The 17,812-nt window shown below is 45.3% G+C and overlaps 1 protein-coding gene and 1 pseudogene across 2 annotated transcripts in view; one reads left to right on the plus strand and one right to left on the minus strand.

Moving 5' to 3' along the window:
- The window catches only part of ME3 (malic enzyme 3), a 275,823-nt gene extending 267,364 nt beyond the window's left edge, over nucleotides 1–8,459 (plus strand). For both annotated transcript variants that reach the window (XM_024763609.1, XM_024763608.1), the window contains 5 exons: nucleotides 1,383–1,488; nucleotides 2,074–2,216; nucleotides 2,774–2,947; nucleotides 6,736–6,834; nucleotides 8,222–8,459. In XM_024763609.1, the coding sequence (XP_024619377.1) occupies nucleotides 1,383–1,488; nucleotides 2,074–2,216; nucleotides 2,774–2,947; nucleotides 6,736–6,834; nucleotides 8,222–8,383 (684 nt within the window). In that variant the 3' untranslated portion in view covers nucleotides 8,384–8,459. The remainder of the gene's footprint in view (nucleotides 1–1,382; nucleotides 1,489–2,073; nucleotides 2,217–2,773; nucleotides 2,948–6,735; nucleotides 6,835–8,221) is intronic.
- A 4,478-nt stretch (nucleotides 8,460–12,937) lies between these two features.
- Nucleotides 12,938–16,273, minus strand: LOC112412114 (protein tyrosine phosphatase type IVA 1 pseudogene; annotated as a pseudogene).
- Nucleotides 16,274–17,812: the final 1,539 nt, after the last annotated feature.

A 17,812-nucleotide genomic window follows, 5' to 3' on the forward strand; every position in this document is an offset into this window, starting at 1 on the left:
CACCTCTAGCCATGTTGAATCATAATCCGCCAAAAGTAACATGCTCTCTCTCTTCTACATCTTTGCGCATTTCGTTCCTCTGCCTGGAATGCTCTTCTCTTTTTCCACACGCCCACTCACAGCCCTCAACCCCATCTGTTTCCTCCCTGTCTTCTGTTACCTCCTTCAAGCAGCTTCCCTGAGCATCTGGGTCTCAATTAGTTCCCTGTGTTTATGCTCATGTAGCCTTCCGCCCTTCATATATTACACTTATCCCGTGATAGGGCTGTTGCCCCTTTACTTGCCTCCCTCCCCGTGAGGCTGTATAGTCTTGATGTCGAGGTCCTGCATGTGATAAGTACGTAATTGATGTTTGAGGTATGAATGAAGGAATGAATGAGAGAGACAGTCCAGCTTCTGACTGCAGTGTGGTGAGGGGCACAGTTGGATGACCTTCTCCCTCAGGACTTCACTCAGAGCTCCATGTTTTAATCCTGAGATTTCACTAACATAGACTGTGACAGTGAGAGCCTAAAAAACGACGAGAGATAGGAACACGAGGCTCTCAACCAAGAATAGTGGAGACCCCCCTCAGAAGCAACAGACCTTCCTATTGTTCCCTATAAGGGCAGATTCCCACCGGAAAGAACTGGGACCTGGAGATTCCTCCTTCTGCCCCAGATCATTCCAGAGCACGGTCCAGGCACAGGTGGAGGCTGCCACGCTTGCCTCTTTCCCACGTTTCAACATCATCTTTGCTCACCCCATTGAGCTCACCCCTCCTCAAAGATCTCTCAAAGCTGGTGTTTTCACTCTGGTTCTCGTGAGGCCAGCTGACCCAAAGGAGTCATCAGAAACGTTGACCAGCCTGTCACCCACTGACTCCTATTTGAAGAAATGGAAGGAATCTGGACCCCATTGGGAGCAGACAGCCACTACAAGCCTGTCCTGGATCTCAGCTTATTATTTATTGGGAGGTTAATGGCTCTTGTCAAATACATTCAAATTAGCGCCCTGACCCTGGGTGACTCAGGCCCCCATCCCTCAACTGGGCCTCTGTGCTATATGTCTTGGGGCCAAGAGTATTGGTCCAGACTCAGGCATTTCCTCAGAGCCTTTCTGTCCTGGCCCAGGAAGCCATGACCCCAGCAGCTCAAAGAAAGGCCTTACGGGTTCTCCATATGTGGTTTGGATTAAAGAAAGAAATACACACGCACACACACATTTAAAATTCTTAGGTTGCATCGTAGATTTTGATCAAAAGGACAGGGCGCAAGGTTCTGACAGCTCAGACCAAAGCACAGGGCTCTGCAGGGAATGCTCTTAGAGTACACAGATGCATCCAGGCACTGCCCAGCGGTTCTCACCACCACAGCTGTATCATGGTCTTCCTTTCCCTGCAGGGGAGGAGCCACCTGAACCATGAGAAGGAGATGTTTGCCCAGGACCACCCTGAAGTGAACTCCCTGGAGGAGGTGGTGAGGCTGGTGAAGCCCACGGCCATCATAGGTAGGAGGAGGGGCGACCCACTTCCCAGTCCAGCTAATCCTCTTGACTTGCAGGGGAAGACTGAGGCTCAGCGAGGAGGCATAAGCCACCCTTGGAAACACAGCTCTTTCCCCTCATTTCCAATTCAATGCTACAAACTTTTATTGAGTTATTACTGTATAAGAACCATAGAACTAAGGCACCAAGCTGGGCTGCGTGATGCAGAATGATACAGTAAAGTGGAAAAGCACAGGCTGGTCTCTCTAACCAGGATGACATGAGCACTCCTCCCCCAAGTGGGGGGACCCTGGCATCACTCCCTGTCCTGTGGGAGCAGTCCACTCTAAAGGACAGTAGCCAGGCATGCTTCACAGGTGCATCTTAACTGAGCTGGGGCCCGAAGTGGACCAGTGGAATTAACAGGGGGTCTCAGCCAACTCAAGCAGGGAGACCCTTTTCTCCTATCCTCCCTCATCCCTATGGCAGATGCCATCCTCAAGACTCCTGAGTCTTCCGTGTTGTACCTAGTTCCACCACCACCACCGGGAGAGGAATGGGGTGTATGTAAAGAGTCGGCACCCCACTACCTCCCCCTTTTCCCCATAGGTGTTGCCGCCATCGCAGGAGCCTTCACGGAGCAGATCCTGAGGGACATGGCCTCCTTCCACGAGCGCCCCATCATCTTTGCCCTGAGCAACCCCACCAGCAAGGCCGAGTGCACGGCTGAGAAGTGCTACCAGGTCACCGAGGTCAGCGGGGAGTCCTTCCTTCCCCGGACTGAGAGGACATAGTAACAGTAACCATGAGCAGCCCTATGAGGGTGAAAAGAATCCCCACATTGCTGATAAGCAAACTGAGTTTCAAAAAGATGAAGTAACTTGCCCAAGGTCACAGAGCTAAAAAGGAGTGGAGCTGGCCCTCAAACCCAGGTCCGGCTCCAAAGCCCGGGCTCTTACCAGTAGGCTTTACTGCTCAGGGTTCCCCTAACATAGAGCTCTGACCAGAACTCGAGGCGCTTGTGGACTCTAGGCCATTTGCACACCTGGCTTGCCCTCCGGGGAGGTGACAGGTTAAAAGCTACACCTTCCCCGTTCTGTGGTTTTGTGGCTGCCAGGTAGCTCAGTGGGAGCTGAGCTTTCTGGCCCGATGAACAGGTGTGCTTTCAGCACCTGCAACGTCCTGAGCACAGTGCTGGGCATTTAGCAGATGATGAGGAAGGGGTCAACTTCCAGGAGAAACGACTAGGCTACCATGACCCCTGAAACCTAGCTCCAAGCTCCGTCTCTGGTTTTCTTCCTGCCCCCAGGGCCGAGGGATCTTTGCCAGTGGAAGTCCCTTTAAAGGCGTGACTCTGGAAGATGGCAGGACCTTCATTCCCGGGCAGGGAAACAACGCCTACGTGTTCCCTGGAGTGGCTCTGGGAGTCATCGCAGGTGGGGTCCGACACATCCCGGACGGGCTCTTCCTGCTGACAGCAGAGGTATTGCTGTCCCCGCTGCCCCGAATACACCCCAGAGGGCCTGTGAGCTCCACTAGCTCCTACACCGGGTCCCCAAAGATTCCTTCTCTTGTTTCTTCTACCTACCTGCCCCAGTCCTTCAGTGGTTCCCCAGAGTGCTTGAATGTCAAGCTTCTCTCAAGATCACCTGGAGGCTTGAACTCCTCTGAAAACACACACAGGCTTTTTAAGGCAGGGGTGGCGGGGGAAGGAATAGTCAGTGGGAGGGGTGCTGGCAGGAGGCGCTGGCAGTGAGGGCACATACCTTGTACTGCACCCTGTCTCCCAGCAGAACCCGTATGCATGCCAAGAATGGAGGTGCCATCAAAACCACCTGAAACTGTGGGCTCACCGACCGTGACAAGCAGTAGATTTTTCCAGCCATGGGTCTTGGCCACGTTACTGGGTAACTGGTAGCAAAATAAGCCCCACTAGGGCTTCCCTGGTGGTGCAGTGGTTGAGAGTCCGCCTGCCGATGCAGGGGACACGGGTTCGTGCCCCGGTCCGGGAAGATCCCACATGCCGCGGAGCGGCTGGGCCCGTGAGTCATGGCCGCTGAGCCTGCGCGTCCAGAGCCTGTGCTTCGCAACGGGAGAGGCCACAACCGTGAGAGGCCCGTGTACCGCAAAAAAAAAAAAAAAAAAAAAAAACCCCACGAGGCAAAACCTATACCACTAGGGCAGATTTCTGTAAGGAAGGGGATGGGTTGCACGTCAAGTTTGCCTGCTCTGAGTACCCATGTCTTGAGCACAGATGGGGGATGTGGGTGTGCACCTGCTCCAGGCATCTTATCAGAAAAGCTCCCACAAGCGTTCTTTACTGGGCATGGTGAATTGAAAACAAGGAAAGGATTTGTTAAGGATGACAGCCCACATTCATAATAATGGTTGTTAATAATAACAGTTACAGTGGCTGCCATTTAACAAACGCTTACCGAGTGCCAAGCACTTCACATTTATCTTCACTCTGCGGAACCAAGGCGTAGAAATGTTTCTGTTGAGAAGTTAAGCTAATCAAAACTATAAACAAATATTAAACATATTTATCCCCAGTGGGCTCCAAAGGCTCTGCTGTGATTTCTGGCATGTGTCTGCATTTCCCCCTCACCACGGCACTGGTGAGAGCCCCAAACCAGCAAGCCACAAGAAGGGCTTCCATGCAGCCCTACCCAGCCCTGCTTCTGTGAGTCCCACAAGGAACTGTCTCATGCACCAAGTTCCTTCTTCCTATGTCTGCTGAAGTTTTGTCAGCCTCCCCCAAGCCTTGTGCACACCAGCTCTGGCTTCATGCTGTAGTTCTCTGTCCCTCTTACTTGAGTATTTTGCGTTTGATTGGAGGTGGTGGTGTCCTGTGGCCATGGGCAGAGCTGTCTGAAACCCCCATTGGATGGGAAGAGTCACTTCCTGCTTGGAGTTGACCCGAAAGCACATTCCCCTGTTGTGCAGAAACAAGGTTGCTAAAGCCTTCCTATGCGACCCCAGAAACATCTGCACAACCCACAGCCTCTGCTATGGGACATTTCAGCTCCATCTTTTCATGAACCGTGTCCATGAAGTAAACAGGAACCTCTCCTCAATCTACTTCTCACTCACTTGCTCTGGGCAGCATAAGGCCCCTCCCCTCCAGGAGCTGACAGTCTGGTCTTCAAAGGCCTGGCAGGTTATATTTCTGAACAGGGTGTTTGGTTTGGTTTGGTTTGGCTGGTTTTTGTTTTTTTATTTATTTTTGGCTACGTCGGGTCTTAGCTGCGGCGCACGGGCTCTGCATTGTGGTGCACGGGCTTCTCTCTAGTTGTGGCGTGCAGGTTTTCTCTCTGTAGTTGTGGCATGCGGGCTCTAGTCGAGGCACGTGAGCTCAGTAGTTGTGGCACGTGGGCTTAGCTGCCCCAGGGCATGTGGGATCTTAGTTCCCTGACCAGGAATTGAACCTGTGTCCCCTGCATTGGAAGGCAGATTCTTTACCACTGGACCACCAGGGAAGTCCCTGAAAAGGGTGTTTTTAAATTAAGATAATTTAAGTTGAAACTGATTTTCCTATGGAAAAAGTAATATAAGTTTTAGGAGATGTACATGCAGTATCTCATTTCACCTTGACAACCCTGTAAAATATAGTGATCATCCCTACGTTACAGACAAGGAAACTGAGGCACAGAGAGTTTGAGTTACTTGCCCAAGGTCACCTGGCTTGTGAGGGATGCGCCAGGATGGCCCCAGGCAATTTGACTCAGAAACACAGCAGAGCATTAGCAGTGCCCAGCATCTCAGAAGTGGCCATACATACCGTAATATAACTCGTCACTGCAGGAGAGCCTTTCTAGCTGCAGATCTAGCCATGGAAATTCTGCTTCCCTCTAGTCAATTCACCTTCTACACCTCCACAAAGAGAATTAAAGCCCAGAACAGGCCATCTCTCTCCTAATTTCAGACCTTTTATGGCTCGTTGGTGCTCCCAGGAAAGGCCAAACTCCTTCACATGGTTTCCATACAAGGCACTTCATCCAAGGCCCTCCTTTCCTCTCCAGCCTTTTAGCCTCCCCCTGCCGTCAACCTATCCCACCTTCTTTTTACAGTCGTTCTCTCTCTTCCCTCTAAGAACTTGTGTGTGCTATTCCTTCTCCTCTCTTCAAGTAATTCACACTTTGTCCTTCAGGTCTTAGCTTCTGTCTTTTCTTCTGGGAAGCCTTTCCTGTACATGGCAGACTGGGCCCTGTCTTCCTCTGTGCCCATATGTCCCCTCTCCTCGAAATCACTATAATCGTTACTATTGTTTGTTCATCTCCACTGACACCAGTCTCCAGGAAGGAAAAGACTGTGGCTTCTCCACCATGGCTCTTCAGCACCTAGCACAGAGCCCGGCATATCGTAGAGCTCAGTGGATGTTTGAATGAACAGAAAGGACAGAGAGGAATTTAAGAACGAGGTAGCAGAGGGGGGAGCCCAGGTTCCTAATGTCTGCCAAACTCTGAGGCAAGACCAGCTCCTTTCCCTGTCCGTCCCGGGACATAGAGTTCTCAGAGAGCACTGTGGCTTTTCCCAGATTTCAATTTGACACGAGAAGATTGGGTGGGAGTGCATTCCGAGCCCCGTTAAAGAGGCTGTTCTGCAAGGCTGGCTGAGCACCAGTGCCTGAGGCTGGAGGATGAGGCTGGCTGCGGAGAGCTGGCCCTTAGAGACGGGCTCTGAATCAGGGAGAGAAGCTGTAGGAGAGGCTGTTCCTGGGCTGAAAGTGCTTTTAGGGCATTTATTCAGGTACCGCATAAGGCCCATTCGTGGTGTCACTGGAGAAGCAGCCTTTCTTTCCTCACTGGGGCCAGGGCCGGAAAGGAGAGCCCAAGGAGGCCTGAATACAGAGACACAAGATGGCCTGGGGGACAGCCCGGATGCTCCTAAGCATGTGGGAGAGGCTGGAACCCGGAAGCGAGGGACTCAGGGATCCCTATACAACAGGCTAGGTCAGCCGGGGCGGGGGAGACCCCAGAGTCTGCTTTGTAACTCACAGGTTTAGTCCTCTTGGCCTTAGTGATTTTCCTTTAGAATTCAGACAGCTTCATGTTGTTTTAAGCCTCGGCCAGTCTCACGGGACAGAAAGGATGTGTCCTTGCTTAAGCCCAAGCATTAAGCGCCCCTGGGGCCACAAGGTGGCAGAGACAGGAGTAGAAACTGCACTTACGGGCCACGTATGAGGGGCGAGGTGAGTTTCTGGTGTACTGGGTTGGGCTTGCTCTGGGAAGGTGGAAACTCAGCTTGTTCCTCTCTGTTCTCTCTCCCCAGCAAATCGCCCAAGAGGTCTCTGAGCAGCATCTGTCACAGGGGAGACTGTACCCCCCACTCAGCACCATCCGAGACGTGTCTCTGAGAATCGCCATCAAAGTAAGGGATGTCTTACCCCCTTACTATGGGGAGTGGGGCTCATCAGCTTCCTCTCTGTGTAACTTTAGGAGGACGAAGGGGGTGGCAGCTGCAGAGACAGGCTGAGCTCCCTGGGCTGCACTGCATGCGCCCCAGAGGCTGGGTGACACACTCTTGCCTGTAGCCCGAGCCCTACCTCAACCCCACTCAGGGCAGTTCTGGGAGAGCTCCTGGATTTCCCCTCAAACACCAGGCAGAAAGCTCACCAAAGGCCCTAGTTTTGTGGACCAGAATGTGGGTGGAATTTAAAAATGAATCATAAGTGCCCATTTACACAGAAAGGTCGACTTGGAAAGCGCTCAGGCTGCGGGGTCCTAGCTCTTGCCAATCAGCGGCAGAGTTACCTGAGCCCAATCACTTCACTTCCCTGAGCCTCAGCAGTTTCCTCCTTCTACAAAGAAGCCAGTAATTCCTCTCTCCCAGAGTTTTGGAGGACATTAAAAGAGAACAGTGGAAAAGCTCTACACTCGGCACCTTTCTGGCCAGAGGAGACGCTCATGCCTCCCCTTTCTCTCAGAATGGCTGGGCCATGCATGGGTGATCAAGTTCAGGGGATATTCTACGTAAAAATGTCACCCGCTAGACGATGCAGAGATGATGGGTTTTCAAAGAACCAGAACATGGGGCAGCAAAGACTGGCCCGACATTGATAATTGTTAATCTGGATGATGAATTCATGAGGGTTCATTATACTGTTACTTCCATTAATATACATTTTACATTTTCTATAAGTTTGAAGAATAATTTCAGAAAACGCACTGCACAACAGCATGCACTCCCCATGAGCTGTCCAGTGCAGGATCCAGAGTCAGCCCTCAAGACCAATAGTGCAGCTTACAGTCCACGTCCACCCTGTCCAGTTCCTTCCTTTTGGGGGTATTTAGATTCATCCTCTTCTGAAGCCGAATCTAATACCCAGAGAACAATGTCCAATTCAAGCCACGTTTAAGACAGAAAAAAATATCAGATACTGAACACTTATACCTGCTACCTAATTTTATCCTCACACCATGCCAGAGAAAGCCCTCGTGACCCCCACTTTACAGATGAGGAAACGGAGGCTCAGCAAGGATGATGTCACTGCTGAGGACCCACAGGCAGTTGGAAGCAGAGGCAGACTTTGAGGCCTCTTGACCCTGGCCCAGTGTCTATTCCATGGTGTCACAGCTTCCTTACTAGGCAGAAAACTCAAGATCCTTCCTCTCCAGTGGCTTCCTGGGCCTCAGCTCATGAGAGGAACACATCTGCTGCTTCAGGGTATATTCCCCTTCCACAAGCTCCCAAGCAAGGGCCTTTAGACAGGTTCCTCCTTAGATCCAGTTCCTCAGTCAAACGTGTTTTTCCCTAGGTCCTCGACTTCGCCTACAAACACAACCTGGCCTCCTACTACCCAGAGCCCAAGGACAAGGAGGCTTTTGTAAGATCCCTGGTCTATACTCCAGACTATGACTCCTTTACGCTGGACAGCTACACTTGGCCCAAGGAAGCCATGAATGTTCAGAATGTCTGATGCAATCTCAGAGGCTGGTGTGGGGCTGAATGAAGCCCAGAGTAACACTGACAATATAAATGGGTTCCAAAATGGCCATGCTTGTCATTGTGTTTTTCCTTTGAACTTTCTGGTATGAGGGGAGATGCCCAGGCATATGGTGAATGAGAGCCTTGTCCCTGAAGGCCTTGAGTTCACTTTTCTGTAACCCTCCTCAGGCTTCCTTCCCAAGAATTTCTTCATCTGTGAATTACCAAACTATTGGCTAGACTTTGTGGAAATCTAGAGTCCTGCCTGGAACTCTGCCTTTACAGGGTCCGGGGTCTAGTAGAGGAGATGAGATATGCACACAATTCATTTTGCCACAAGGGAGAAAGTAGTAAGTCCATGGAAGAACTGTAGAAAAAGGTCAAGGGTACTCAGGGAAGGGAGAGGATACTTCCTATGAGGACATAAAAGAAGGCTTCTTGGGGGGCAGTGTTTGCAGTGAGTCCAAGAGTGAAGGATGGGTAGGGTTAATGGAGAAATGAGGAATGTCAGGGCAGCCACTGGCCAGAAAGCATGGCCCACCCATCAAGGAGTTCAGTCCCTGTTGGAGGAATACACAACCTTTAAGACTCAGATGGGCGTGGGGGCTGAATGGCTGGAGGCAACTCACAAGTCAGGAAGGGTCTCCGTCCTGTGGGCTGTTGAGTGTTAGGCATTCCTTTGTGGTCATTACTAAAAGGAAAACCAGAGAAGTGTGGGTGGAGAGTGTCAGCAAACCCAGAGGAAAGAGGAAGAGAGTCTGTGAGGGGCAAAACACCCTGGGGAGTTCTAGGGAAGACTTGATTTCATGTTCCTGGCTCTAGAACACTCTCTCTCTTCCACCCTTCACTCTCTGAAGTCATTTAGCAAACTGGAGCAGTTTTCTTACAGAATGATGTCAGTCTGTCCTGTTTCTTAGAACAAGTTCAGTCATAGCCTTCACCTCCCTCATGTCCAGCGAGCACACACCATGGGGCTGGGGAGGGGGGAGACGAGCCTGCAGCCCTCACAACCGAAGACCCTGCTAAATTGCTAACATCTGTTGGCATGGCAGCATCCAGCCTCTAATTTCATTGTATAACACAGGAAGCAACAATCCATGCCCAGAGACCTACCACTGCCCACCCCCGCTGCCAGCTCCGCCTCAGGTTCCGCACTGCCCACAATGAATAGGTCCTATACGACCACCTCCGTGACAGGCTAGGTGGATGACCGGGATCCTAGAAGAGTAATTAGCAGAGACATCAGTCACCCCTTGCCTAGGTCTTATTCTTCCAACCTCTGCTTCCTTGGTGCTGGTGCTCAGCCAAGGGTATCCTGAGGAAGCATCCCTGTACCGTAAATCCGTGGACTCACGGATAATGAGAACCTCTTCAGAAGAGGGCTTGAAGAGTGAAGCTGGAACTGAACACCAGGGAGTCTTTTACATGATCTTTTCTACGTCCTGTCCCACAACTTCCTCTGTACCCCAACTATACCTCCTTTATACTCAATGTAACAGAAAAGAAAAATAGTAGAGAAGATTAATGAAACCAAAACAGGTTGATGAGATCAACTGAATTAACAAGCTTTAGCTATACTGACAAAGACAAAAAGAAAGATGATAAAAATTACATTTCCTTTGTTCGAAGCGCAATGAACATCCTGCTGGCACTTACACAGGCCCTTACACGTGCTTGGTCTCTACCTGGAAAGCCCTTCCCTCTGCTTCTCTGCTCTTTACCAATTAAATTTCAGTTCACCCCAGCTTTCTGCCTGGAGACATCATTTATCATTGGAGTGCAAATGCACTTGGATCCAGGAAGTCTTCTTGGACAGAGTTAATGATGAAATTAGAAATCAACAACAGTAAAAAAGAAAATGGGAAATTTCCAACTCTTTGGAAGTTAAACAATATATTTCTAAGTAAGTCACAGTTCAAAGAAGAAATCACAAGATAAATTATATATGTTGAGCTGAATAAAGAAAAATCAAAATTAATGAGTTGTAGCTAAAGTAGTGCTTAGAGGGAAATTTTATAGCTTTAAATGCCAATATCGGGGGAAAAAAAGAATAAAAGGTCTCAAAGCAATAACATAAACTTTCTCTTTAAGAAACTAGTAAAGAAAACTAAAAATAGAATTAACATATGACCCAGCAATCCCACTACTGGGCATATACCCAGAGAAAACCATAATTCAAAAAGACACATGCACCCCAATGTTCACTGCAGCACTATTTACAATAGCCAGGTCATGGAAGCAACCTAAATGCCCATTGACTGATGAATGGATAAAGAAGATGTGGTACATATATACAGTGGAATATTAGCCATAAAAAAGGTACAAAACTGGGTCATTTGTAGAGATGTGGATGGACCTAGAGACTGTCATACAGAGTGAAGTAAGTCAGAAAGAGCAAAACAAATATTGTATATTAATGCATATATATGGAATCTAGAAAAATGGTACAGATAAACTGGTTTGCAGGGCAGAAGTAGAGACACAGATATAGAGAATGAACGTATGGACACCAAGGGGGGAAGGGGGGGGTGGAGGGTGGTGGGATGAATTGGGAGCTTGGGATTGATATATATATACACTAATAGGTATAAAATAGATAACTAATGAGAGCCTGCTGTATAAAAAAATAATAAAATTCAAAAAAAAAGAAACTAGGAAAGGAAAAGCAAACAAAATTCAAAGTAAGCAAAGATTAGAGTAGAATTCAATAGACTTATAACAAATAAAGAAGTTGAATTAGTAATTAAAAATCTTCCCACCAAGAAAAGCCCAGGCCCAGAATTCTTCATGGGTGAATTTTATCAAATATTTAAAGTATAAATAATACCAATCCTTCACAAACCCTTTCAGAAAATAGAGGAGGGAACACTTCCAAAATCATTCCATGATACTGGTATTACCCTGATATCAAAACCAGATTAAAAAAACAACACAAGAAAACTATAGACCAATATCCTTCATGAATACAGATGCAAAATTCTAAACAAAATATTAGCGAGCCAAATCCATCAACATAAAAGAATTAAACACAATGAGCAAGTGGAATTTATCCCAGGAATGCAAGGTTGTTTCAACATTTAAAAATTGATCAACATAGTACATGATATTACTAGAATGAAGGATACAAACCACAGGAACATGTCAGTGGATGTGGGAAAAGCATTTTAAAATACCCACCACCCATTTGAGATAAAACTTTCAACAAACTAAGAATAGAAGAGAATGTCCTCAACCCGATCAAGAACCAACAGCTAACATCATACTTAATGGTGAAAGAATGAATACTTTCTCCCTAAGATCTGGAAGTTGTTTTCACCACTCCTGGTCAACATGGAGGGTCTAGCCAGTTCAATAAGGAAAGAAAAATAAAGTAAAGGCATCCAGACTGGGGGGGAAAAAAGAGTAAACCTGCCTTTATTCACAGATGACATAATCCTATAAGCAGAAAATGCCAAAGAATAGAAGAGCACTTGCATTGCTCTCGCTCTCACCCTTCTTCCCTATCTCTCTTTCTCTCTCTCCTAATAAATGAGTTTAGAAAGGTCATAGAAAGCAAGGTCAATATGCAAAAATCAATTGTATTTCTATAGACTAGCAGCAAACAATCTAGAAATCAAATTAAGAAAACATTCCATTCACAATAGCATCAAAAAGAAAAAATACTCAAGCAATTCAAGAGGTGCAAGTCTTGTACAATGAAAACTGCAAATCACTGATGATAGAAACTGAAGATTTAAACACATGGAGAAATGTTCCATGTTCGTGGAATTGAAGTCTCAATATTGTCAAGGCAGTTCTCTCCAAATTATCTATAAATTCAACACTATACCTATCAAAATCCCTGGAGGCTTTTTTTTTTTTTTGTAGAAATTGACAGGATGATCCTAAAACTTATATGGAAATGCAAGGGACTTCGAATAGCCAAAATTTTCGAAAAAGAATGAAGTACATGATTCAATTTCAAAGCTTACTATAAAGCTACAATGATCAAGATAGTGTGCTCATATAGATCAATGGAACAGAGTTGAGAATTCACAAATAAGTCCTTATATTCATGGTAAATTGACCTCTCAACTGCCAAGATAATTCAATGGAGGAAAGAATTGTCTTTTGAACAAATGATGCTGGGACAACTGGATATCCACATGCCAAAAAAAAAAAAAAAAAAAAAAAAAAAAATTTATATATAAAAAAAAATATAGACATTTACCTCACACCATGTACAAAAATTAACTCAAAATGGACCACAGATCTAAATGTAAGAGCTAAAACTATACAATTTCTAGAAGAAAATATAGCAGAAAAATCTTTGTGACTGATTGAGGAGCGTTCTTAGATACAATTTAAAAGCGTGATTCATAAAAGAGAAAGTTGATAAATTGTACTTCACCAAATTTTTTAACTTTTGCACTTTGAAACACACCAATAAGGAAAAAAATGACAAGTAACAGACTGGGAGAAAGTATTTGCAAATTATATATCTGATAAAGGCATTGGATCCAGAATATGTAAAGAACTTTTACAACTCAGTAGGATGACAAAAAAAACCAACTGAAAAAATGGGCAAAATATTTGAATTGACATAGTACTAACAAAGATATGTGAGAGAATGTACACTAAAAGATGTTTAACAACATTAGTTGTAGTAAAATTAAAACTACAATGGGATAACACTTCCCGCTCACCAGAATCGCTGTAATAAAAAAGACAGACAGTAAGTGTTGGAGAGAATTAAAACCTCTTCTAGCAGGGCTTTGTCTCCTAAGCAGTATGAGGTTAAGGGAAATTTCCCTCTGTCTTTGAAAAGTCTTCATTCTAACTCCCCAGCCTCTCATACATAGTCCCAGAACTCAGCAAGTGTCATTTAGTATAGTGGATGCTGTGGTTGTACCACCCAGATCCCTCTAAAGGTCTGAAACACTTACTCAGGGCCAGCTGCCAGGAGTATTATCAGCTGAAGGCTCACAGTTGCATCCCCCGCTGGGAGTTGCAGTTGACTGAAGAAAGATGCTTCATCCAAGGTTATGCCCTCATCCCCAGGGACAGCCTGCATCCAATGACTGGTTGATTCGAGTCCAAAGGTCCAACCCCCTTGCCACAATGGCAGACATCTCTACATGGCCATCCCAGCTTCAGAGCTCCCTGGGAGATTGGCTAAGGTCACTGTTGAAACTGTATGTATCACCATTCAACTTCTGCAGCATCCTGGTTCTCTTGTGCCCTCTCAAGTGTTGTTGAGATGACTCCCCAGTAAGCTTCCAAAGGCAAATCTCAGATTCAGTACATGTTTCCTGAGGAACTCAACTTGCAACATGAAACCAGCCAAGCTTCTCAATTTTCCAATCTGTTGCACCAGCCTCACATGACCATCTAAAGCCTTGCTGGGTTTCTCTTTCCCTCAGTAGAGACCCTCTGCAAGAACAAAGCCAGATCCTTAGTCTATGTCCAGAATCGGTAAATACCCCCAGCAAACAAAATGGCCACTCACCTCAGGAGAGCTCCTTCCTCTCTGGAATTCCTATTCATCTAGTCTTTGCTGCTTTCACAGCTCCCATATATCTTTAAACATATGATTTTTGTAATTTATCCATATTTTTCTGGATGTTGCAGGGAGGGTGCTGGGCTGCCATGACCTACTACATCCTGTCTAGAAGTGGAAGTCTCTAGACACAGATTTTCAAAATTCCAAATGATACTACTAACTTTTTTTCCCTAACTTAATTGAATTGTAGTCAGAAAACTTACTTGTGTTATTCAAATATTTTAGAATTTTGATGAAATTATTTATGATCTAATATATAGTCAAATTTAAAAAAATATTTCATGTACTCTTAAAAAAATATGGATTCTCACTGTTGGATGCAATGCCCTCTTACATTCATGGGATCAAACTTGTTAATTGTTCTGTTCAAATCTATAGCCTTACTGATTTTCGTCTACTTGATCTGTTTCCAGAAGAAAAATAGTAAAACTTATCACTATGGTAAACTTGTCAATTTTCCTTGTAGTTCTCTCCATATTTGCTTTATGGATTTTGAACCAATGTTATTTGATACATAAAATTTCGAATTGTTATAACTTCCTGGTGAATTGAAACTTTTGAAACTTTAAGTAATGATTTTCTTTATCTCTAGTAACGCCTTTGCTTCTACTTTTACTAATATTAACAAAGCTATACCATCTTGCTTAGTTTTTCTCTGTCTCTCCTATAATTCCTTATTTAGATGTTTAAGTTCTTGTACTAGTTGGAGAATGGTGAATACTGACAAATTATTTCTCCCAGAGAACTACATTTCCAGACACTATGAATATATGGTTGAACTAACACAAATACATACCACCATTTTATCAATTACATAATAAAACAAAGTATCAAATATCCAAATATTGTTACACAGTTCAAAATTATATAAAATATTAGATGTCTGATCAGTTCATTAATAGAAATCCTCTTCTGTTTCGGTTGGAAAGACAAAAAAATATCACACTTAAAACAAAAATAATAGTAACTTCCAATAGGTATGGCGAAGAATTATAAGAACTTCAGAAATTTTTGAAATGTTTTAGCTACAAAATATCTTTACCTTTAAAGTTTACTAAATAAAAGGACCTATTCTATACATCCTGCACAAGACAAAGAGAACATGGAATTTCTAGTATGGAATCCTAAAAATATTCCATAGCCTCTTTCCATTCTGTCTTCAGGCCCTCCCCTCTAAAACTGCATCCCAAGTGTAAACAAAGTAACTGTAAGGCTTTCTTGTCTGAAGATATTACACACATATGCTTCTCTATGGTGTATATTTTACATGAACTTTCAACCAGAGGTGTGATCTTTTCCAAACTGGAGGTTTTCATAACAGCACAAAATGAGATTTATAGAAAGACATTAAATAATCACCATAAGTCTTGGTAAGAATTCAACAAAATCATTTGTTATACAAACCTGATGCATACTGGTACACGTGTGGGGTGGTAAACATAAAGGAGCAGACAAATAACCACATAGGTCTTACTTGCAATGTTTGAGATGACTGGAGGAATAAACCACATACGGTTTACAGTGCTGTTCCTAAATCCTAGGATTTTAATTCTGTATGATACCAAAAATATACAAGTATTGTGCTGAGTATTTTGGCACCTAATCTCTCAATTTCTTATATATTGTTTCTGGCATGGGGATAGTAGTAAGCCAAACAGAGAGGCTGCAATTCTGTCAAGCTTGTGGCTTTTCAGTGTTCCTATGGAGGCTTCATTAGACTTGTCATTCGTTAAGCCTAATATGTTGGCTAATATGTACAATAAATTAAGTCCTGTCTCAAGTTTGACTTCCAAGGCAACAGCATGAGGCAGGCAGCCAAGTTTTATTGAATGCAACAGTTGTTTCTATGACCACTAGAGTCTTTGAAGCGCAGCCACATTTTAGAACGGTATTTCTCCAAATACAAAAATTGCTTGCTGTTAAAAGCTCCACGCCGCTTTTGTCTTATAAACTGTACTGCATCTTTATTTTTCATTCCACCTTCAATTAGTGCCAGGGCAACAAGCACTGGAGTTCTCCCAAGACCTGCAACACAGTGAACAGTAATGCAACAACCAGGTTCTCCACGAAATTTAATGTTTAAAAGACTTAACCAGTCAACAATCTGGTTAAAGGGTGAGGAACCATCATCAAAGGGCCAATCCAGAACCTGGATACCTTCTTTCTCCACAAGAGCAGTGTCATAAGTTGCTTCACATACTCTTACTGTTGTGGTAACTCCGTATTTCTTAAGGTCCTCTATAAATTTGTTTAAGGTTGCACTGGTTGGATTGTGTGCAATAAGAAATCTCATGTTCCTGTATGTGACCTCACAGGAGTTGGGCGGTTCAGTGGAGCCATGTTATTTTAGTTTTTTAAAAAAAAAAACTCGATACGGTTACGAAAAAAAAATTAAATTTTTGAATGCAGAAATGATGTAAAGAAACAGAAGTCTACTCCAATATGCCCCACTCGAAATTCTCAATGCTCTGGATATGCAATTGGGAGTAACCGGAAATGAAATGAACCTCCTAACAAGAAGCCATCCTTCAGTTCATAATACTGAGTCAATGGAAAAGAAGAGCACCGAGGTTTACCCCATCCAGGTCGTAATTCCTGTAAAATGCTCTAATGATTTCAATCCCACACTTCCGTGTCCAGGATGACCGCGCCTATGGGGGCTTCTTGGTGGAGTAGCAACGAATTTCTACAGTTCACTTGTCCTCATAGAGGTCGTGCTGAGCCTGGCGGTACTCTCCGGGGCCCTTCAGAAACTCCATAAATGCGTGACCAAGAACACCACAGGAGGGACTTAGTTTTCTCATTAAAGACTGGCCTAATCATACCGCCGGTTCCGCGGTACAGGCGGCAGTGGCGTCGGCTGCTGAGGAGGGAGCTGTAGTGACCGTCGCAGAGCTGCGGCTGCAGCGCGGCTCCGAGCTCTACCCAGCACCGGCCTCGGGAGACCCAGTCCGCGCGCGCAGCCGCACGCGCACGCGCCTTAGCTCTCTTGCAGCGCAAGCCCTGCCTTTTATAGCCGGCGGGACGTGCGTTCCTTCTTCACCAATCTCGGCGGGGCGGGCCAAAACCCTGACAGCAAGGGCGTGGGGCCCGCCCCCCGCCCCCCGCAGACGTCACCACGGCCGCCGCGAGGGTTGAGCTTGTTGGCATAGGGAGGAGGGCTGCAGCTTGAACCTTCTCGCCTCCCCGCCTCCTGCTGGGGAGGAAAGAGGCTGAGGACGGACTTGAGGATGGGAATGGTGGGGGACAAAGCCTGGAAGAGGCTGAAGAGAGACGCAGGGGGGCCAAAACGGGCGGAAAAGGGAAGGTAGTGGAAGAATCCCGCCCATTGACTCTGCTATGTCTTCCTCCACTGGCTTCATGTTTTAGACATGTCATATTGCTAGGCTTTTTTTCAATTCGGTCTGACCAACTTTGTCTTTACTGAAGAACTTCGTCCATTTACATCATTTTATTACATTATATTGTCTTATTCTTTTATATTACAATGTTATTGCTATCTGCATCTGTTTTTCTCATATTTTGTGTTATCTGACCTATGTCTATATTTCTTTTTTTATCTTTTGATTTCTTTTGGATTAAGATTTTTCCTCCCCTAAATCCATATTTTCCTTCCACTGTTTTGGAAATTTGTAATTGTGGTTAAAACTTCTTAGCAGTTATTATAGTTTAGACACTGTTCTAAATCTAAATAGGTTTACATAATTTCATTTGATACAACAACCCTATGAATTAGATACTAGTATTTCCATTGTTAGAATGGAAACAACTTTGAAACCCTGGGCACAGAAAAGTTATTTGCCCAAGGTCACACGGCTAGTAATTGGCAGGGCTGAGATTGGAATTCTGGAATTCTGGACCTAGAGCCTCTCTCTAATA

The sequence above is a fragment of the Neophocaena asiaeorientalis genome, unplaced genomic scaffold (genome assembly GCF_003031525.2).
Source record: "Neophocaena asiaeorientalis asiaeorientalis breed wild unplaced genomic scaffold, Neophocaena_asiaeorientalis_V1.1 scaffold946, whole genome shotgun sequence".
Classification (NCBI taxonomy): Eukaryota; Metazoa; Chordata; class Mammalia; order Artiodactyla; family Phocoenidae; genus Neophocaena; species Neophocaena asiaeorientalis.